Raw genomic sequence first — 23561 nt, forward strand, 5'->3', positions numbered from 1 at the left:
ACATGAGGATAATTGTCAAAATGTTTTTTTTAATAATAAATAAAATCTTTCATTGAGTATGTCCAAATATTTGAAAGTTCTATATTTTTTTCTAAAGTCGGTTTGAAAATTATTCACCACCTGGCTTAATGAGATTAGCCGTGACTGAGCATTAATATTAAAATTGATTGTTTCTTTTTAGAATTATAAACAAATAATTTTTATATGAGAATATTTGTCAAAATGTTTTTTTTAATAATAAATAAAACCTTTCATTGAGTATGTCCAAATATTTGAAAGTTCAGGTTTGTTTTACTGTACACATAGATTCGAAAAAGTTGTCACAAAACAAATATAGAACAAATAAATGTTATCAAAGGCAAGATAAGTTACTTTTCTACCAAACTGGATATGTTTTTAGTTTTTATATTTAATGTAACATGCTTATTCAGCTCGAAAAAACATACAGTGTTTACCGATGTATTGGAAAATTCAAAATAGCGACCGACTCTCTCTCGGAGACGGTAAGTTTGGGAATATGAGTTATAAATAAAAAACCAGTCAAAATACTGTTAAAAACCCGCCGAATATATATCAGCCTATGTCACGGTAACATATAGGGAGCGAGTTTCTAACAGTATTTTGTCTGTTTTTTATTTATAACTCATTTTCCAAAACTTACCGCCTCAAAGACAGAGTCGGCTGTCATTTAAAATTTTCCAATACATCGAGCTGAATAAACATGTTACATTAATGAAATGTAGCATCAGAACAGATACTACACTGTGATTATTATTATTGTAAATGTTTGTTTACTATCTTTTCTTAGATTTTTGCAATAGTTTACATTATGGTATGAATGTTTTCTTTAATTATGTTTTTAGGTATGTGAACATCATTTTCGGCCTGAGGATGTAATAAAGGAGAAGTCAAGATTCGATGATAAAACATTGTGAAATAAACACGCAAGATGAGAACATTAGTCCGAATAATCTCTAAAGTTCCAAAAAAATAACATTCAACCCATGTGATTTTTCTCTAAATTAAATTAAAAAAATATATTTCTGCACTAGTAACTTTTATTGTTTGTTTGTATTTAAATTATTTGTTTGATTTCAATTTTTTGTATTTTATCGTTTGTTTTCATTCTTAAAATTATTTATCGAGGGTTTTCACTTTTAAAATTATTAATCGTTGGTGTTTAATATGTTTTTAAATTCTTTGTTTTCTAACTTCATAATTCAGTTTTATTTGTATTAAATTGTATATTGCTTTAAAATTACTTAATTTTACATTGATAATGTTTATATTTTATATTGAATAAAGTTCAGTTTCAGTATTAATCGAACTGTGTTCCTTTTTCTTTTTAAAAATGTTTTACTGCTCTTTTTCAAATGCCCCTCATATAGTACTGACAGTCTGCCAAATTTTACCTACATTGCCTGCAATGCATTTTTCAGTTAACAGGCCTTCTTACTCTTGGTGGCCGTGCTTCAACGCGCTCTCATAAAAACGTGTTTTTCCGCTGTAAAAACAAACAAAAAAAACTACTCGATCAAATGAAGTGAATTTTTTTTTCCGGAGATCTTCAGTTCAAAACGAATACGTACAATATAACTTTTTTTTTTTTTAATTTTTTTTTTATATATTTTCATTTAATTAAACGTGGAAGTACGATTCAAAAATAGAGCGGCGGATGATCACGCTTTGCATTTAGCACCAAAAGATATAATTATTTTATGCTAATTATACAGGTTTCATTTTTTAAACTATTACTTGCTTATTAATTTATTTAAGATATTATAAAAAAAAAAAGAAAAACAAACAATATTATATTTTAATTGGAATTCATTACCGAGAGGGGTATTATTTATTTATATTAATTTATTGCGGATTATTATTCTCATCTTTATTAGTTGTCGGAGGCCAGAGGAATAGTTGGCCGAAACGTTGTGAAACGACAACTAATAAAGATGAGAATAATAGTCCGCAATAAATAAATTAATATAAACAATATTATATTGTACCTATTTACTATGCCTCCCCACGGGACAGAGTTAGACACCAGGGTCGTTTTTTAACGTGGAGAAAAGGTACAAAAATAAAAATTGTCTCAGTCGTGAAGGATTTCTCCTCCACCAAAAGAGAACAAGAAATAGAAGTGCAGCATCTGAAGAACAGATACTACACTTTGATCTTGACCAAAAGGCCAAGAGAGATATGAATTTGTATTCTTGTTGAAAAATGCGTATTCCGCGTATAATGGAATAACGGAATAAGTATTCGTGTTACGAATTCTAATCTATCCCATGACACTTTGCACGTCGGATAATGGCGGGCGAAGAAAGACGAAGTAGTACTGACTCCGAGAAACAAGACAATCCAGGTAATCTTGAATTTGATGCTTTCCATTTTTATTCAAAAATATCGTCGTTATGTTTTAAGATTAGTTCTGGTCGGTTTCGAAGCCATATTATTACCTTGAAATTCTTCTCCAGCATTTTATTTCTCTTTACATATCGGCCCAACTCGCCTCATGTGGGTTGACTACTAAGATTACTTCAAATCTTTCTCTTTTGTTTAACAGTGTCCTTTTAAAATAAAATGTCTCCAACTGTCTTAGTCTTTTCCTGTGTGGGTTCACTGGTTATTTTTGTTTTACTTTTGCAATTTTGATATCTGAATTTTCTAAGGCTTTAAAAATTTTTTTTATTAATTCTATTATAAAGTGATTTAAAAAAAAATTTTTTTTTTTTACATGTTTTACTTTTGTTTACTGTTAGATATTTTTGAATATTTGCCGGGCAATAATCATGTTTTGGAACAATTTCAATATTTTTAGCAGCAATTTTCAAATAAATGTGCTTTTTTTTTCTTTAAAATCGAGTTATTCTTATATATTTTTTCTATGTAAATATATACTTTGACATAATATTTATCTTTATAACATTTATTACGTGTAATAACGTATATACCCATTGTCTTAGATGCCGGTACGCTTTTCTAATATTCTGTAGTTTTAATTTATAGCATTTAAAACGATCAAATCTGCAATTAAAACATTTCATATGGCGAGCAAAAGAAGTATTTATAATTTTAACAAAACTAATCGTGGATGGTAGGCTTTCTTGTTTAAAATTGATTTAAAATTTTTGGTACTTATATAGAATCTTCGGGACAAGATCAAAGTGTAGTATCTGTTCAGATGCTGATTGCTGCACTTCAATTTCTTGTTCTCTGTCAGTGGAGGAGAAATCCTTCACGACTGAGACAATTTTTATTTTTGTTCCTTTTCTCCACGTTAAAAAACGACCATGGTGTCTAACTCTGTCCCGTGGGGAGGCATTGTAAATAGAATATGGATCGTACGTAGGATTTTCAAGTTAAATTTTACGGTATCTTTTGTTTATTATTAACTTGTTAGGTGAAAGTACAGGATACTAAAAAGAAAAAAAAACCCGGGTTTGTATTACTTACTGTACACATAGATTCGAAAAAGTTGTCAAAAAACAAATATATAACAAATAAATGTTATCAAAGGCAAGATAAATTACTTTTCTACCAAACTGGATATAATTTGTGTTTTTATTCAATTTAACATGTTTATTCAGCTCGAAAAGCATACAGTGTTTACCGATGTATTGGAAAATTCAAAATGGCAGCCGACTCTCTCTTTAACACGGTAAGTTCGGGAAAAGGTGTTATAAATGATAAACTAGACAAAATACTATTAAAAAACCACCGAATATATGTCAAGTTATGTCACGGTAACATATATTGAGCGAATTTCTTACAGTATTTTGTCTAGTTTATTATTTATTACAACTTTTTCCGAACTTACCGTGTTAAAGAGAGAGTCGGGCGCCATTTTGAATTTTCCAATATATCGGTAAACACTGTATGCTTTTCGAGCTGAATAAACATGTTAAATAGAATAAAAACACGAAAATTATATCCAGTTTGGTAGAAAAGTAATTTATCTTGCCTTTGATAACATTTATTTGTTATATATTTGTTTTTTGACAACTTTTTCGAATCTATGTGTACAGTAATACAAGCCCAAAAACCCTTCCTCATGTTAAGAATGTGTTTGAATAATAACGTTATTTCAGCATGGTCCGTATTCTGCATAAGTACCCAATTTAAATTGTTTCCTTATAGATGATTTTTCAGCACTTGTGCATTTTAACATCCAAGAAAATTTGGAAAACCGTTCTTAACATGGAGGAGGTGAGGTATTTTGTTAACTCTTCCCTTGCGCGGACGGAATTTTCCTAAAATGAAAATTAAGCAATTAATAGTTAAAAAATTAATTTCCTTCATATTAAAATTCTAAGTGCCGTTTTTTTTTTTTTTTTACATAGTTGAAAATATGTTGTTTATTTCGGTACTGTTTGCAGTTTACCAAAGACCTTAAAAAAAACGAATATATTGAAAAAGAACTATATTGTACGTACCTGTTACTTTTAGTTCTCATAAAAACATCACTTAACTTGATCAAGTTTTTATTTTTTTATTTTTAGGAAAATCAAATTTTAATGAAATCGATCGTGTCGTCGCCAAGGGGGGGGGGCACCAAGGGAAATAATACAATAATCACCGCTTAAAGTTTGTCAGAATTTGACGAGGTTATTTTGAAACATGGGCAGAAAAAATACCTAGATAAATATTTTAGGGTTAAAGTACAAAACACCCTTCCCTCCTCATGTTAAGAATGGTTTTCAGGTTTGTATTACTGTACAGTGTACACAGATTCGAAAACGTTTTCAAAAAACAAATATATAAAATAAATGTTATCAAAGGCAAAATAAGTTACTTTTCTACCAAATTGGATATATTTTTTGTGTTTTTATTCAATGTAACATGTTTATTCAGCTCGAAAAACAGTGTTTACCGATATATTGGAAAATTCAAAATGGCGGCCGACTCTCTCTTTATTACGGTAAGTTCGGGAAAAGGTGTTATAAATAATAAACTAGACAAAATACTATTAAAAAACCACCAAATATATGTCAACTTATGTTGCGGTAACATATATTGAGCGAATTTCTAATAGTATTTTGTCTAGTTTATTATTCCTGAACTTACCGTGTTAAAGAGAGAGTCGGGCGCCATTTTAAATTTTCCATTACATCGGTAAACACTGTATGCTTTTCGAGCTGAATAAACATGTTACATTGAATAAAAACACAAAAATATATCCAGTTTGGTAGAAAAGTAACTTATCTTGCCTTTTATAACATTTATTTGTTATATATTTGTTTTTTGACAACTTTTTCGAATCTGTGTGTAGTAATACAAACCCCTTTTTCAATATCTTCGTTTTTTTAATGTCTTTGGTAAACTGCACAAGCATCTTTATTTCTGTTGTGTCAGAAAAAGTTACGGTACTACTCACCTTCCTTCAGCTTATGACGGAGATGCTTGAGACTAAGAAGCTAGTGCCTTAGCAAGGCAAGGCACTGCCTTAGTGCCTTGCTAAGGATTATTTTTATTTGTAATCAGCGTCACGTGGCGCTCGTCTGCCATAAAAGGGGCTCGGTGTACGCGTTTTTTTTTTTTTTTTTTTTTTTTTCCCCCTCCCTTTGACAGCTCAAGCATTATTTTTTGCATTTTCCTATCGAGATCCTTTCGGATCTACTCTTATTATTATTCCCTGAAACTACCGGACCTTGGTACAGGCTTTTTTACACGAGGGCGCAACATCGGCAATCTGTTGCAAAAATTAAGGTAAGGTATTTCTCTTATTTTCTCTTCTCCGTCGGTTGCCGTTGTTAGGTGAAATCCCCCTTTTTTCCCTGCCAAGGTCACCCCCTCCCCTTGTGCCGATGCTTCCCATTAGAATCTGGCACACTTTTCAACAGATTATCAATTACAATATATTTGTAAACCTTCTTGATCAGTGAATAACTTCACTTTACCAGATGGAATCCACACAACGTTCATCAGTACTTGATGAACAGAGAGTAACGAGAACTCTGGTAGATCTGACACTTGAGAATCTTAGTTCTCTTCATCCCCTTGAAAGAAATGTGTTTGAGGTCCACAATTGTGACATTCTCCAGTAGTTACGAGAGCTTTCGCAACTGGATAAGGCTATAACCAGGAGTTCCCCACGAGAAGTAAGAGAACGCTTAGCAGACAGCTTTTCATATAAAACCAATATAAATAAGGCTTTATCAGAACTGGACAGAACTCGTCTAGTCTTGATATTCCCGCTCCTGTGATGACGTCAACTCCCTCTCCTGCTTTACCATCATCATCACGGCCTGGGATTGAGTTGGCTAAACCGAACATGTACCACTTTTAATGGACTTGATAAGGCCAACAAATTTGCCCTCCGTGACTTTAACACGGTTTGAATTTTGTACAGCTGGACTGAGCACAGACAAGGAATGATTGATATGCCTCAAGGCCTATGTTGTGGGTCGGCCTTTCCACTTGATCCATCATCTGTCAGAAAACTACCGAAACTACCACATGGCTATTAACATACTGGAGGAGGAGTATTGGGACAGAGAAGGAATTCGAGAAGAAATCTTTAAGAAAATATTAAATTTCACACCAGAAATCGATAAGGCTTACCAGCAAATAAAAGAATATCTTGCCCAGGTTCATTATGAACTGGGAGAATTAGATACAGATTATTGGTATGATTTTCTGGTCGAGGATTCTGAAAGCGGAGCTCTGGTAGCACATATTTTATGTGATAGGATCCCAGGATATCAGGGCTGAACTTATTAGGGTGTCAAAGATATCCTAGCTTGAATTGCATACTGCAAAATAGTAAGGATGTTATAAGAGCACTAATCCGGGTTCGACCAACTTTGACTCCTCGAACAGACTCCAGTTTACGAGTAAAAAGTAAAGTTCCGGCTTGGACAAAAGACACGACCAAGAGATCTGCCTTGGAAAGTTTTCATGCGGATATTAACATTGCAGACAATGTACATTATTGCAATTTCTGCGCAAGAAATGGACATGACAGTCTCAACTGCAAGATTTATCCATTCTATGATGAGCGCTTGATGCGTTGTGGACAGCTCAGGATATGTGAATTTTGTACAGTTACGGGCCATGATGGCGAATCCTGTCCTGGTGTCAAAGGATACCAGCATAAATGATAAGATGGGAGACACACAGAACATTCTTCCTATGGTGATTTCTCTGAATTGTCTCATTGATTCTGGCAGTCAAAGATCGTATTTTTCAAAGGAAGTATTGGATCATCTGAGATGTGACCCCAAGAACTTGGAGGAAGTGGTAATGGAGGTTGTGACCTTTATAGGGAGGAAACACTGAAAGTTCAGGCAGGTGACTGCTATTGTGGAGTTGTTTCCAGGAAGTTCTCAACTACCCATTCTCATTGATGAGGAATTAAATCTCTCACATAAAGTGCCTGACTTGCCATTAGTCTGACAAAATCTCAAGAAGTATGAGTTCACAACAGAGATAAGTGGCTGTGTCCAATTGTGGGGCCTCATTAGAGTGGACTTAATTCAATATATGCACCCTATTAAGGTCGTAAGATGCATGAATGGCACTGCATGGCAGACTCCAGCTGGAATTATCCCGATTGGAAACACGAAGCATTTCCTGCACGAGAAACAGATCAATCCCAGAAACAGTTACCAACATTCAGAACTATGATCAGATAGTCAAGGGTCATTCTTGCCCGGATTCCCTTGTACACAGCATTATGAATCCTGTACCTTCCTATTCGGATTCTTTTGCAGATATATTTGAAGAGAGTTCAGTAGATAGGGGACGAGAATGGATGTTCAGCTTGAAGTTTCTGGACCTCCTGGAGGAAAACTATCTCAGATTATGATCATCAAAAATGTGGATAAATTCATGCACAGCATTGAATACCAGGATGGTCATTACCTGGTGAGGTTACCATAGCATAAAGATAGATTGCGGCGTGTCCACTCGGATCATCGTGTAGCCCTTAAGGTTCTGGACAGGGTGATCCATAATTTAGAGGAGAAAAACCTTTACCAGGAGTATGTAAAAGTGTTTGAAGATCAGGAGAAAGAGAATAATCGAGCCCCTAGAATGCCCACCTGAGAAGTATAAGGACTATGTATGGGTTCCTCACAGACCAGTGTTTAAGAACGAGGATACCAGCACAACCAAAATCTGACCTGTTTTCAACTGTTCCTTCAAAACTAAGAATTTTATTTCGCTCAATGACGCGGCCTACCCTGGAGTTAATTTGACAGAAGATATATTAAATCTGACATTACGTTTCAGGACTAATAAGTATGTCTTTCTGGCGGAGATCAGGAAGGCATTTCTGATGATCCGCTTAGCACGGGATTCAGATAAAAATAAATTTTGTTTTTTTTTCTGAAAAAGGGGAACCAGTTAAGATGTTACAGGTACACTACATTTTTATTTGGATTTAATACTAGTCCATTTATCTTAAATTGTGTTTTAAAATATCACGCTAGACGGTTTCCATCAGACAGTTGCTCTGAAATGTTGCAATCCCACTTTTATGTGTATAATCTTATCAAAACGAGCAACTCTCCAAATCAATTAATAACCCTATATTCGCAAGCAGTGGAGAGACTCCAGAGGGGAGGGTTTGAACTTCAATCTTGCAACTCAAATAATCCTAGACTTTTTTCTCTTCTCCGTCGGTTGCCGTTGTTAGGTGAAATCCTTTTTTTTTCTTGCCAAGGTCACCCCCTCCCTCTTGTGCCGATGCTTCCCATTGGAATTCGGCACAGTTGAGAGGAAACTTCAAAACTAATCAATTAATAACACAACTGCTAGGTGTATGCATGGGTAATGTTGGCTATATTTGTTTGGTCAATGTGCACTGGTTGTCCAACCTCCAAAGTCTACTACGCTGGGGCAGATCATAAAAAATACCGTTCTTTCATTTTTTAATCTAACATCATGTATAACGTGGGATTTTGGAGTTTGTTTTTTTCATTCAGCGGACAGGACCACAGAAATCGTATGCCAACACAAGAATGGTAAAATTGAGGATAACACGTTTATTACTCTAGACAATAAAACGAAAAAATTCCTCCCCTTCAAATAGATATATAACTGCTGTTGCAAAGAAAAGAAAGAGCACACAAAACCTCAGCTCACTGCAGCAGCGTCGTCCATTGATACTTTCCGTAGACACGTTTTCACGTCTGTCCCATCTGCTCCAGTGGCCTGTTTTTAAATTTGCATATGTGCATGAGAGCACATGAAATTCTGCGAGACTGCATTGTTATATAAGGCCGCAGGTGCCATCTTCGACCCTTTTCAGCATCATGACGCTGCGGCGGCAAAGCACACTCTGAGGCTGTTTAAGAGGTAAGCCTGCATTTCCACAATTTTCGACCCCCCCCCCATCCCCGATATCATTATCACAGAGGGCAGGGACACGGTGGCCTTTTTCTTCGGAGAGGGGGATCGGTGTGCTTCGTACTCGCCTGTGCTTTCGTCCTCGGTTTCAGGGGCGGTAAACCTAAGGCTGCTTATCTGAGGGTCGCTGTCCGACGAAGTCAGCATAATCCAGAATGATGGTTCACTGGTCTCAGATCCAGTCTCGCTCTCATCGCCGAGTGGCGGCTGCGCTTGTGATGTCTATCAAAGATCCTTGATGTGATGAGGCACCCCATCAACCTGCACCGATTGCGGGCTGATTACCACAGTAACATATCTGGTTCCGTAGCGTATGGTGCACTTGTCGCGGGGGTTCTTAACCCAGACATCTCCCTTTTTGATACTCTCTCTCGTCCCCTCTGGCTCAGGCAGTGGGCTGGTCTCCATGCCCCTCACCCTGACATGGTACCTGTGCAGTGCTTTGACTGGCGTGGTAGAGGGTGAAATGTCGTCTGTAGGGGAGACATTATACCAATAGAACATCTCAGGCATCGTACACCCCTTCCTAGCTGTGATGATCTTGACGGTCCTGTGGTTTCTCTATAATTTTATTCCCGCTAGGTACATGAGTGCACTGAAATCGCAGACGTATATTCCAGCTGTCTGCGAACTGTTTGAACTGCTCGCTAACAAAGGTGGTGCCATTGTCGGTTGATATCTCAGAGGGGGACCACGCTCAACGAAGACACTTTCTAGCTCACGGACAACGGCGGCCGAGTCCTGCCGTCGAAGGGGCCGCCACAATGTAAATCTAGACAGTCCGCAATCGATGAGTGTAAAAAAATGCCCCCCCGTTGTGGTGAGTTACGTCCATTGTGAGCCTGTTCCAATTTCCTCTCACACTCAGTTTTCCCTTCTTCCACAGGTTTCACAGCTCCTCACAAGATTTCATGTCCCTCTTTGACACATAGGGGTCGACCAGCATGGTGAAGTAAAGGGTTCTGTTTACACCGGGGTGCCTGCTTTGGCAATGGACATAAGGAACATGGCCCCGGCTAAGCCGACGCCCCACCGCGGTGCAATTCACAGGTGCCGGTTCGTTCACTTCTTTCGGCAGATCCAACCAACGGTGTGGCACTCTGGTCAGGCGATCCGCATGATTCTGACAGGACTGCACCAGTGGCCAGGTTAAATTCCTTGATGATCTCGGTCAGGGTAGCAAGTCGTCTCCGTATTAGCATTTCGACTGATGCCTTCATTGTCAACCGTGCTTTCCCACTCAAGACATCGGTTACCCACCGATGCAGGCCAGGTTAAATTCCTTGATGATCTCGGTCAGGGTAGCAAGTCGTCTTCGTATTAGCATTTCGACTGATGCCTTCATTGTCAACCGTGCTTTCCCACTCAAGACATCGGTTACCCACCGATGCACGCACGTAGAGTCTGACGATGTGTAGAACTCTGGTCTGCTACTGAAGCGCCAGATTTACCCCGTTGAGTGTAGCATCAAGTTCGACCAGGTTTATGTGCCGGCGTCATTTTCTGGCCGAAGCCAGCAGGCATCTTCTACGATAAATCCGTCGACCGCCAGAGCAATGCCAAGGACGAGTGAGCTGGCATCCACCCAAACTGTAAACTCGCTCCCTTCGACGCACCAGCTCCCTCGCACTGGGTTACTTTGGCCACAGCTTCCACCAGCATGCTTCGCGGGCCAGGATCGCGCACCTTATCGTTCCATCCCATTGGGTCCTGGATATGACCTTAAATTATATCCAGTGGTGAGGCCCCAACTTGCAGGCTTTGGGGAGTTTGGAGCCACCCTTTAATTGCTATTGCTCCCAGGTCCACTCTGACCTGGAGTGGTAGTACCTGTTAGGGTCCCAACTGTGGGTTAAATAGAAACTGACTTGAAAAAAAAAACAAATATATTCTATTAAAAAATTTTTCTTCAAAATCTTTGGATTTGGCATTAAATAACCTGAAAAGAGTTGCTATGCTGTAAAACAAAAGCAACCAACCAAAACAACCAACCCATCCCGTTGACATGGAAGTGGCACGTCGCTTTATGGCCACCACCGCCACCTGGAGCCACCCACACACAGGGAAGTGGCCCACCAGTTTTCCGCAGACAGAAAAAACGCTCTGACACGTTATGTTGGATGGAACTTCCATGATGTCACCACCTCTTCTCCAGCCAAGTCCGTCTGCGCTGCCGCTCACATGCAAGCCAAGAACTTTTGCTCCATCTTGCAGGCGCTCTAGCTCCTTGCACGACAGCCCGAAGCTCTCAAAGTGTTCTTTCACTGCCTGGGCAGACATGAGGCTCTCGTTCACAAAAATGTTGTCAATATACGATGACGTCGCCTGTTGCACGGCTTCATCCTGACACTGATTACTGACCTCACCCACAATAAATTTATAATTTTTTCAGAGTCCCTATCAGTACTTGAATCCTTAAAGAACCAAAGCTTAAATAAAGTCGCTACTCATCAATCTATTATAAAGACTATATACTCTTTAACAAAACAAAAATATCAAATTCTGCTGGATCCCCAGTCATTTTGGAATTCAGAGCAATGAAAAAGCCAACATAGCTGCCAAAAATGTACTAAAACTCAATATAAGCAATATAAAAATTCTAATTCAACTAATAAATGATCTCATTATGAAGAAATGGCAAGAATAATGTCCAAATAACAAAATTTTCCAAATTGAACTTACAATAGAAGAATGGTTACCAAATTTCAGAAAATTGCGCAGCGCATGGAGAAAGTGGTTTTGTCCTGCATTCGCAAAGGACATGCACACTTCTTGCTAAAAAAAAAAAAGACCCTCCTGAATGTTTGGCATGCTAAGAACTCTTTACGGTATACGTTTTTTTTTTTTTTTTTTTTTTTTTTATTGTGGCAATCTTGGCAAAATTATTGCAATGTCAACAATATGGAAGAACTATTTGAAAAAATAATAAATTCTAACAAAATACTAACATTTCTGGAAAAAGTAAATTTATAGAAAATATAATTTTAACTTATCCCCCCCACCCCAAAATAAAAACACATCACCCAATGATCTAAAAAGGCTGACTTGTTAAAATGTCTAACACATGACAAAAAAAATCCAAATTATGGAACTGCATTAAATAACCGAAAAAAAAAGTAGATGTGCCGCAAAACAAAATCAAAATAAGATCATGAAAAATATGGTGGTATAATCCAAGGCAATAAAATATTTGATGTTCATATGTATATATGCATATGATATAGTCCAAAAGAGGATGTAATAGAGTGAAATCCATTGCAAAAGGTAACGTCCCAACAAACTTGCTGTAATAAAATTTCTGAAAAACCGAGACGATATTTATTGAAAATTAATTATAAATTAATATAAAATATTAGTCCCTGACAAGAGGAAAAGACAAACTTCCATCAAAAATTAAAACATAAACTATTCATTGAAACTCCATGGAATAAGGAAAAAAATTTAAATCTTAGTATTACTTGTCAAATAATAAATTTGTTGTAATTAATTTACAGAATTTTATGCGCGTAAAATAATATTTAATAATATATATATATATTTTGGAATTCGATTCTGTAAATTAATTATCTTTGTATTTTTTAAATTGGAATTTTGAGTTAAATGTTGGCAATATTTTTCTTTATTTTGATTTAGATTGAATTTATTCTCTTTCCATCAAACCTTTTTTCATTTTGTTAAGAGAAGCATGGGGTGGCAAGGTGACTAAGGAACAATAAAATGGGGAAAAATGATTACAGGTACTTAAGGTAAATAAATCAGCATTTCAGGAACATGGTTTTCATTTTGTGTAGTTATCTTTTGTCAGAATTATCTTTTACGTAAAACTACTGATTCTGTTCATTTCACTGTACCCATGTTTTTTAGACATTTGTTTTAATTGATGCAATTAGAAAAGTAATAATTCACACAAAAATGAATTTGAAACGTTACGTAAAAAAGTGCCTCATTGCAGTAACTCTGCCATTTGATATCAATAAACGAGTTTTTGTTTTTAGATTTAATCTTGATTCCAGGATAATGTGTTGCCATCAAACTACAGCAGCACAAAATAATCATTAATTATTACATTTTCGGTGCTTCCTGAACATTGTTTCCTATTTGGCCACCGCAAAATCAAATGTAATGACCGTTTTGTGCTGTCGTAACAAACAGCATGGCGATATAATAAATATATAAATGTTGTAAGTAAAATAAAAACATGTTATTAGTATACACCAAGGGTAATTACCAAATGCAAGAAGTTGAACTATTTAGAAAATAAGATGCTGTTTGTCATTGGGGAAATTATTGTAAGCAAACACTAACAAATTTCTACAGTAATAAAATTATTACTGTTTCTCATATCTATGTAATGTACATATTTTTGTGCAAGTCCAAAGTTTAACCTAATTACAAAAAAAACAAAACCAAAACAAAGATGACAAAAAATTATTTATTATTTATGTACTTGTCAGGGAACAAAAATGTCATATTCCAAAAATCATATAAATTGATCCAGTAGTGTTATTTTTTAGCAATTTCATAAATCTTTTAGTGATAGTAAATCGTAGCCATTACAAGTGAGTTTTCTCTTTATTTAATAAATATGGTGGATCCAGACAACGTCATCGCTTACTCATAAAATTTAATTTTCTTAGTTTGTGACGGTTATGTACATAATTTTTTTTTTTTTTTTTTTAAAATCATGTTAAACTTTGGACTTGCACCTTTTTTTTATTAAAGGAATATTTATTGAAGTAACAGAAATCAATGTGATAAAGTACTTTTAAAAAAATTCCATCAAAAATAGGTTAATTTGAAAATTGAATCCACTCAAATGCATTTCCGTTTCTTTGTAAACAATTCATTTCTTTTAATTCAAATTTTTTAATAGTTTAAAAAAATTGGCGCTTGAAAACTTATAAGCATTTAAACTGGCTTTACAATTAACAAATCCTCTACATTAAAAGATGAAAGCTTTGGAAACTATTTACAACAAATAATTTCATAAATGGAGGTATCTTAAAATTGTTGACAGGTTTCTAAAAATTTGGTTCAATTAAAAATTTAATTACCCAACCGTAATTTAAATTTCAAAGTTCTAATAAAAAAATCGAAATTATAGTAAAGGTGATACATATCAGCTGTTGCCTGTGTAACTAGTTAAATAGAATTGTAAAATGTGGAACGTGCTATGGACGGCACGTGTTAGCCTGAAATAAATTATTTCCTTGTGTTCACATGTGAAATAAATCGTATATTTGTGTGAATATTTTCATTTCTGTTTATGTTGATAAAACTGAATTTTACTGCAAATTATTTATTCTTTAGCTTTTTTTTTTAAATATGCATTCTTTATGCTAAATAACCTCCATTAATTTTTTTTTTTTTTATTTGTCATCAATTTTGAAGTCACACCAATCATCAAATTTTTAATGCATCTATTAAAACGAAAACAGTTTGAAAAAAAGTGCTTTTACAACTATGTTCCCATGGCTGCCGACGTTGACTTGATAAATGAGTTGGGGATCAACGCAATGAAACCCGTTTTCTTAAAACAAACGAGAAAATATTTATTGGTTTATTTACATTGCATTTTGCCTTTATAATTTACAAAAACAATCTTGACGTGATTGAAAAAAAAATAACAGCAATATTATTGTTAGTAAAGAAAAACAAGATGCAACAATTTACAAAAATATATCTATATATATATAAATTCATATTCCTGTCTGTTTACAATTTGATTAATATATACAAAAGATCTGTTACTTTACTCTTCCATTTATTTCTCTATATAGTATGATTCTTGTAAAATATACCATTAAGAGGTCATCTCATTTGTATATTACATTAAGGAAAATTGATTTTACTAAATAGCAATATGTTAATGTTTCTAGCTTTTTTACAAACTGGTCTAGAGTTATTTCCCCCTGGAAACATTGAAGCATTTAAAAAAAAAAAAAAGTTAAAACAAACTCTTCCCTAAATAAAATAATTTGGTAATCTCAATAAGTTTCCAGCATGAAAAAATAATTCTGTATAAAGAGAAAGATGTTTTCCTTTTTTCTTTTTAAACTATTCAAACAAACAAAAAACACTTACGAATAAACTGAAAAGATTTCATTTGTTTTTTGTTTTTTTTTTACCTTTCCAGTAATTAAAACTTAAACCACACTTTTAGAAACCAAAAAAGCCCCCCCCCCCCGAAAAGCAATTAAAAAATTTCCTTTATTTACAAAAAAAAAAAAGAAAAAAAAAGCCAGTTAAAAAAGTGCCCTTAAAAAAAATAAAACAGATGCAACTTATGCACTAGGTGTGTCAGAAATTTTGTGAAAAATATTGAATAATTCCACCCCCTCTTTCTAAGGTTATAACTCCTCGAAAAATGTAATTCAAGCCCTAATTTTTTTCAATTAAAGGAGCAAGGACCAAGATTTCATTAAAAAAAAAACCCCAAAAAACAAACAACGTGGTTTTTAAAAAAAAAAAAAAAGGTTTTAAACTTCGGACTTTACAGGCAAATTTCTAAAAAAAAAAAACACTACTTTTTTTTGTTTTAAATTTGAATATATTATTTATTGATCTTTTATCTTCAATTTGTGATATATAAAACTTTGGTGAGTAAATTATTTACTTTTTAATAGACATTTTAAAATGGGGGGGGGGCGTGAATTAAAAAAAAAAAAGTTTGTCTAAAATATATTCAGTTTATTGGAAAGAGCATAAAATTTCACATTGACCCTGAAAATATCGTAAAAATAGAATCAATAGAAAAATTTTGATAGATTTTTAAAGTTTACAAATTGAAAAATACTGAGCTCGTAAAATTCAATTAATTTCATTACTGCTTTAAAAAAAAAAAAAATATTTCTATTACTTTTTATACAACTTTAATAGTTTATTTTGGAAGTATAATCCATAAAGAAAATAAACAACCCACTTTTAAAAGAGAAATTACGAGTTTTTTATATTTTATTTGCAGTTTCGCGTGAGGGGTGTCAAAAATTCCTACAAAACTTCTGACAATAATGACAATAATATATTATGATATGATATAATGACAATAATATATTATGATATGATATAATGACAATAATATATTATGATATGATATAATGACAATAATATATTATGATATGATATAATGACAATAATATATTATATGATATAATGACAATAATATATTATGATATGATATAATGACAATAATATATTATGATATGATATAATGACAATAATATATTATGATACTAGCTGTACCCGGCCACGCGTTGCTGTGGCTCAGTTTGTTAAAATGGAACACATGTGAAAGTAGAGAAAAGTTTGATTCTTTTTTTCAAGAGAATGTACAAATTATTTATTTTTTTTTTAACAGATGTTAAGAAAATAAACAGAAAAATACTTCCATCATTAATTATGCAAAAAAATAAATAAAATACGATAAAACTTGCTGAGTATGCACTGTTTTACGGTTGTTGTAAAAATGGAACGGAAACTTAAATTTCGCTTCATTTTAATCTTTCTTAATTATTTAATTGTCCCCCCCCCCCCAACGAATATAATCAAAACAGTAACATTCAACAATTGTACTTTATCTATATAAAACACAAAATGGGTGTTTGTATTACTGTACACATAGATTCGAAAAAGTTGTGAAAAAAAAAAACAAATATATAACAAATAAATGTTATCAAAGCCAAGATAAGTTACTTTTCTGCCAAACTGGATAGATATATTTTTCGTGTTTTTATTCAATGTAACATATTTATTCAGCTCGAAAACCATACAGTGTTTACCGATGTATTCGAAAATTCAAGATGGCGTCTCACACCCTCATTAACACCGTAAGTATGGAAGAAGGTGTTATAAATAAAAAACTATACAAAATTTATAACATCTTTTCCCACACTTACCGTGTTAAAGAGAGAATCAGACGCCATCTTGAATGTTCCAATACATCGGTAAACACTGTATGGTTTTCGAGCTGAATAAACATGTTACATTGAATTGGGAAAAGATGTTATAAATAAAAAACCTAATGAAATACTGTTAAAAACTCGCTCAATACATGTTAATGCGGCATAGGTTGACATATATTCGGCGTGTTTTTAATAGTATTTTGTATATTTTTTTATTTATAACACCTTTTTCTATACTTACGGTGTTAAAGAGGGTGTGAGACGCCTTCCTGAATTTTCGAATACATCGGTAAACACTGTATGGTTTTCGAGCCGAATAAATATGTTACATTGAATAAAAACACGAAAAAGATATCCAGTTTGGCAGAAAAGTAACTGATCTTGGCTTTGAGAACATTTATTTGTTATGTATTATTTTTTTTTTTTTTGACAACTTTTTCGAATCTATGTGTACAGTAATACAAACCCCCTTCGGAGGTTGGAATGCCCCCCCCCCACCTAAAATGTAGTTGGAAAAATCGATTTTATAGTGAGATTAAAGAATGGTTAGTCTAAAAAAAAGGGTGAAAAACAAAACAAATAAGCAATTAATAATTATTACCAAAAGCAATAAATGCTACTTTTTTTTACTGGCACAAATAGAGTTGGATACACAAGTAATAGTCGTAAAGTGATAGAGTGTAAGTAAAACCTGGAATATCCGGTTGTTTCGTTTCGCTTTAACAATGGAAAGAGCAGAAAATGGAGAGAAAAGAAAGAAAGAAGGAAAGACTGAAAGGAAAGATAAAGATAGGGAAGTACCCCCACCACCATCACCCATAAAGCAAAAAGACAACGAAAGGTAAGAAAGAAAGAAAGCAAAAAAGCACGTAAGGAAAGAGCGAAACGGAAGTTGTGTTTGTGTAAGTAAGTAAGTTTGGTGCGTTTCACGTAAATGTCAGTTCAGGTTTTCATTAAACTTTAACCACGCGGGTTATAACGAAATCGAAGTAATGTAATTGTGAATTCAATTCCAGGTAACGGATTGTGTTCTGTTTGAATCTAATTTTATTATAATAAATGCTTTATAAATTGTGTTTATGTTTTATGCTAACCAATGGCAAAGTAAGCATGGTTCGTTTCAGTGTAAGTCCAGTCCAGTTTTTAGATAAATTCTAACCGGTGATCGGTTTTAAATGTCTCCTGTGAACGTTCTGGTACGGTGTAAGTGAGTGGCGGTGGTAGGATGAATTTGTTAGAGAGTTTACTTTACTACTTCCATTAAATGTAACCGATTTTTACAGTGGACTCTCACCAGACAGAATATAGGAAACTGTGATCAGCGAGATCCTTGATATGTAATAACCCTATAACATACGGCAGATGTCGTGATTCAGTTTGTGAACGATACGGCTGCACCAAATGTAAGCAGGTTCAGTCCTATAAAGGTCGAAGTCGGAGGGGAAAAAATGAGTTCATTTTATTTATATAGAGATGATATAATGACAATAATATGATATGATATAATGACAATAATATATTATAATTATGATATAATGACAATAATATATTATTATGATATAATGACAATAATATATTATTATGATATAATGACAATATATTATAAGATGATATAATGACAATAATATATTATTATGATATGATATAATGACAATAATATATTATTATATGATATAATGACAATAATATATTATTATATGATATGACAATAATATATTATTATGATATGATATAATGACAATAATATATTATTATGATATGATATAATGACAATAATATATTATGATATAATGACAATAATATATTATGATATAATGACAATAATATATTATTATATGATATAATGACAATAATACCGCTCTGCCCTCCCCTGCTTTGTCCAGCGAATGGTATATACATTCAGAGATTACGGTTAGGATGTCTGCTCTGGAACGGGCTTGTCTAGATCCATATTGTTGGTCAGTCAGAGGATTAGCATCTGTAGGGTGATGGACTGGAGCATGGTTGATTGTGGACTCAAATATTTTGGCGAAGGGTGGGAGGAGGCTGGTGGGGCTATGGTTTGATGGGTCGGTTCTTTCACCAGAGTTCTTGAATACTGGTGCCACAGAAGCAGTTTTCCAGCGGCCCGGAGGGCAAGATTCGTTAAGGCATTTGTTGTGGAGTTTGGAGGGAACTGGAGCTGCTTCAGCTGAGCATTTTTTTAATAGCGCAGCTGAGATGAGATCGGGTCCACGTGCTTTTGAAGTGTCAAAAGTTTTTTTATGATAGCATGCACCTGAACAGGGGTGATTTTTAGATCGTCTAGCGTGGCATCTGTTCACAAAGGAAAGTCAGGTAGGGGGTGGTTAGAAGGGTCTAGTGTGGAGTTTGAGGCAAACCGACTGGCAAGCATGTTAGCCTTCTCGGTTGCTGAGCAAACACTCTTGTGATTGTTGGTTAGTGGGGGAATTGTTGATTGCCCATTATTTACTACACTGTTGTAGATTTTCCAGAAGTCTCGAGTTCCTAATTTTTGTTCTTCGATGCGTTTCTTAGTGGTTTCAGTAAATTCTCTCTTAGCTATCACTATTTCTTTCTTAATGTTACTTCTAGCTTCTATATACTTCTGTCTGCCTATATAGGAGCCGGGTACGTCCAAGGATGGAGTGCTGTCGCCATATCTGGGCAGGAGTGCTAGAAAGGACTTGTCCTGCCTTGATAGAGTTCAAAATGGACTTCGTGGCCTCGTGGGAGATGTCCTTTTTCTTCGCTGCAGCCTCTGTTTCGCAGAAGAGATGTTGCGAGTTTGTCTCTGCTTTATCGTTATTTTCATGGAAAGTGTTCGACTGAGCTTCAATCTATGGTACCCCGCCTCGCCAAACTTTCACAAGAAACACTCGTGTAGCTGAAAACACTATCAATAATTCCCCCCACTCTTTATCTGTGCCTAAACTTAAACGTAGATTCCATGAACAAAGCTTCTTTCTTAGAACTGCACGCCTGTGGAATTGTCTTCTGTTTTCCTGCTTTCCAACTGACTACGATATGGTTGCCTTCAAGTCCAACGTAAACAAGTTCTTGATGAGCTGTTCCACTTGTTAACAAATTTACCGAATTTCCATTACTAACGATTACTATATTGTCCAATTGACTACTGTACACTCTTAACCCTTATCCTCGAGTGGTCTCTGGGCCTTGATAAGTGGTTATTCCTATGTAAAAAAAAAAAAAAAAAAAAAAAAAAATATTATTATGATATAATGACAATATATTATAAGATGATATAATGACAATAATATATTATTATATGATATAATGACAATAATATATTATGATATGATATAATGACAATAATATATTATGATATGATATAATGACAATAATATATTATGATATAATGACAATAATATATTATGATATGATATAATGACAATAATATATATGATATTATGACAATAATATATTATGATATGATATAATGACAATAATATATTATGATATGATATAATGACAATAATATATTATGATATGATATAATGACAATAATATATTATGATATGATATAATGACAATAATATATTATGATATGATATAATGACAATAATATATTATGATATGATATTATGACAATAATATATTATATGATATTATGACAATAATATATTATATGATATTATGACAATAATATATTATGATATAATGACAATAATATATTATGATATAATGACAATAATATATTATGATATAATGACAATAATATATTATGATATATGACAATAATATATTATGATATGACAATAATATATTATTATGATATAATGACAATAATATATTATGATATGATATGACAATAATATATTACATAATATAATGACAATATATTGTTATATAATATGACAATAATATATTATTATGATGATATAATGACAATATATTATGATGATATGATATAATGACAATATATTATGATGATATGATATAATGACAATATATTATTATGATGATATGATATAATGACAATATATTATTATGATGATATGATATAATGACAATATATTATTATGATGATATGATATAATGACAATATATTATTATGATGATATGATACAATGACAATATATTATGATGATATGATATAATGACAATATATTATTATGATGATATGATATAATGACAATATATTATGATGATATGATATAATGACAATATATTATTATGATAATATGATATAATACAATATATTATTATTATATGATATAATGACAATAATATATTATTATAATGATATTCGAAAATGAGAAGTCACTGTTATATTCTTTTCCAGGGTTGCTAGACTGGTCTTTTTAAAGCCAAATTTTGTGAATTTACATTTTTTTTTAAGCAGTTTGGTCTTTTCAAAGCACCCTGTACAAATTAACTAAGAAAGGAACAAACAGAATATTACATAGATAATAATCTTTCTTAACTAAAAGGAAGTCATTTGTGACAGCTGTCCATTCAAACAGCACCACATTAATATGGATTTGTCTCAGGTGGTTGTAACGTGTACCTATATTATTCTATATCTTCATTAACAACCTCTCCTGATACAATTGATCTAAGATCAGTATATTTACTAATGACTGTGTATTCTCTTCCTGGTATGTGAACGAATTGAATTTTCACAATGGGTGAATTTAGAAAAAAATAATCTTCAGTCATTGGTAGAATGTGGCCAAAAATCACATTTAATTCTCCCTTCCTTCAATAACAATAGGAAACCTTTCCAACCACTAATAATCATGGCCAATAGCATCCTTCCCAGGAGTATAATGCTTAAATTCTGTGGCCCAACATTCTCAGGCAACATGAAATAGAATAAGGACATGGAAGATGCTGTCAATTCACAAATAAGGTAAATTCCCTTTACCAGGTTAGAAAACTCGCATCTGCGAATATCCTATATTTCTATAAAGCTACTATTTGCATGTGTATAATACTGTCGCATCAACCACTGGCCTCTCGCTCTTATACGGGTTGATGCAAAGAATTTCTAATCTTGTTATATTCTTACTTTAAATAAGAATGCAGCAAGAAACATGGGGTCAATGAGTGAAAGACAAAGGGGTTTATTTACAAGGGAATACATGTGACATAAGAGTTACTCAACATCTTATTCTCTTCCTGTCTTTTTTCCTTCTCTCGGTCATGTTAGAGGGTCAATATATCTATAGTTCATTTCATCTATGAAGGGATGTTAGGTTATTCCATTACATCACCTTCCTCCCAAGCTAAATTCTTCCATAGAATTTTGCTTCTACCATTTTTTCCTTTTTAAACTTTGTTAAAAAAAATTTGGTCCTTTTCCTTTTCCTTTCACTTCTCCTCACCATTTGTGTTTGCCGATTTGTCACGTGAGAGGGTCAATATATCCATAGTTCATTTCATCTATGAAAGGATGTTAGGTTATTCCATTACATCAAATCGAATAGGTCCTGCACAGTCTTAAGCTTCAGCTCCTGCAGCATTGCCACTGTCACATCACTGTGCTTGTTTTGCAAGTTTTTTTGCCACGAAATGTGAACTAATTAACTTGATGCACTTGTACCCCCTCATCATATCTTTGACTCATCCGACTTGCAACGCACTAGAAATGCTGAATGGTTTTCTATGCTGATAGCTTATTTCCTTGGAGACGCTTTTGTACCTCACTCCCTGCAGTAGTAATATCGATTGTTTCTGATGAATAAAGTTTACTTTCTCCTGGGTAACACCGGGATTAATAATTATGTACCTTCATTTTTTTTTAACTTACAACCAAAATTTAATTATAAAGAGTGACATTAAAAAGATTAACAGAAAAATGTGGAATGCTGTGTTTATTGGGTTAAAAATTATCTTTTTAAAAACCCAATATTGACAAATAGTTTTTCTTTGCTGGATCTCATCATTATTTATAATTTTTTTGTGTTAAAGAAATATAACTAAATTAATCACATTTTTTGGTTTATTCAGGCTATTGTTCTCATCTTTATTTTTGTTTTATCCTGTGTAAACATCAACCTACTTCTTGTCTAACTTGTGAATCTGCATGGAAATTCAAATAGAATCCCTTGGCGGTAGCATGCTCTCCTTTGATCAGTCATGATGGAGTAGAAGATCTAAGTAATTCACAATTATATTTTTGAGTATTGCCCATACTGAGGATTGAACCTTCAACCTCCAGAAGATTGTCACTTACAACGGAATTTTACCAAGTACTTTAATTCCTATTTCAATCATGTAAATTATTCAGTGTCAAATGGGTTTCCACATTACTCTTAAACAACTTTTTATACTTAAATT

The 23561-nt window shown here is 33.5% G+C and overlaps 1 protein-coding gene and 1 pseudogene across 1 annotated transcript in view; one reads left to right on the forward strand and one right to left on the reverse strand.

Annotated features, from left to right (window-relative positions):
- Positions 1–1973: 1973 nt before the first annotated feature.
- LOC145284152 (U2 spliceosomal RNA) lies at positions 1974–2201 on the reverse strand (annotated as a pseudogene).
- LOC145285041 (pre-mRNA-processing factor 39-like) overlaps positions 2016–23561 on the forward strand; it is a 154823-nt gene continuing 133277 nt past the window's right edge. Inside the window, exon 1 of the mRNA XM_080134114.1 lies at positions 2016–2365. Within this exon, the coding sequence (XP_079990240.1) occupies positions 2311–2365 (55 nt within the window). The 5' untranslated portion in view covers positions 2016–2310. The remainder of the gene's footprint in view (positions 2366–23561) is intronic.

This window comes from Euprymna scolopes, chromosome 1 (genome assembly GCF_053919585.1).
Source record: "Euprymna scolopes isolate OS-2025 chromosome 1, ASM5391958v1, whole genome shotgun sequence".
Taxonomy (NCBI): domain Eukaryota; kingdom Metazoa; phylum Mollusca; class Cephalopoda; order Sepiida; family Sepiolidae; genus Euprymna; species Euprymna scolopes.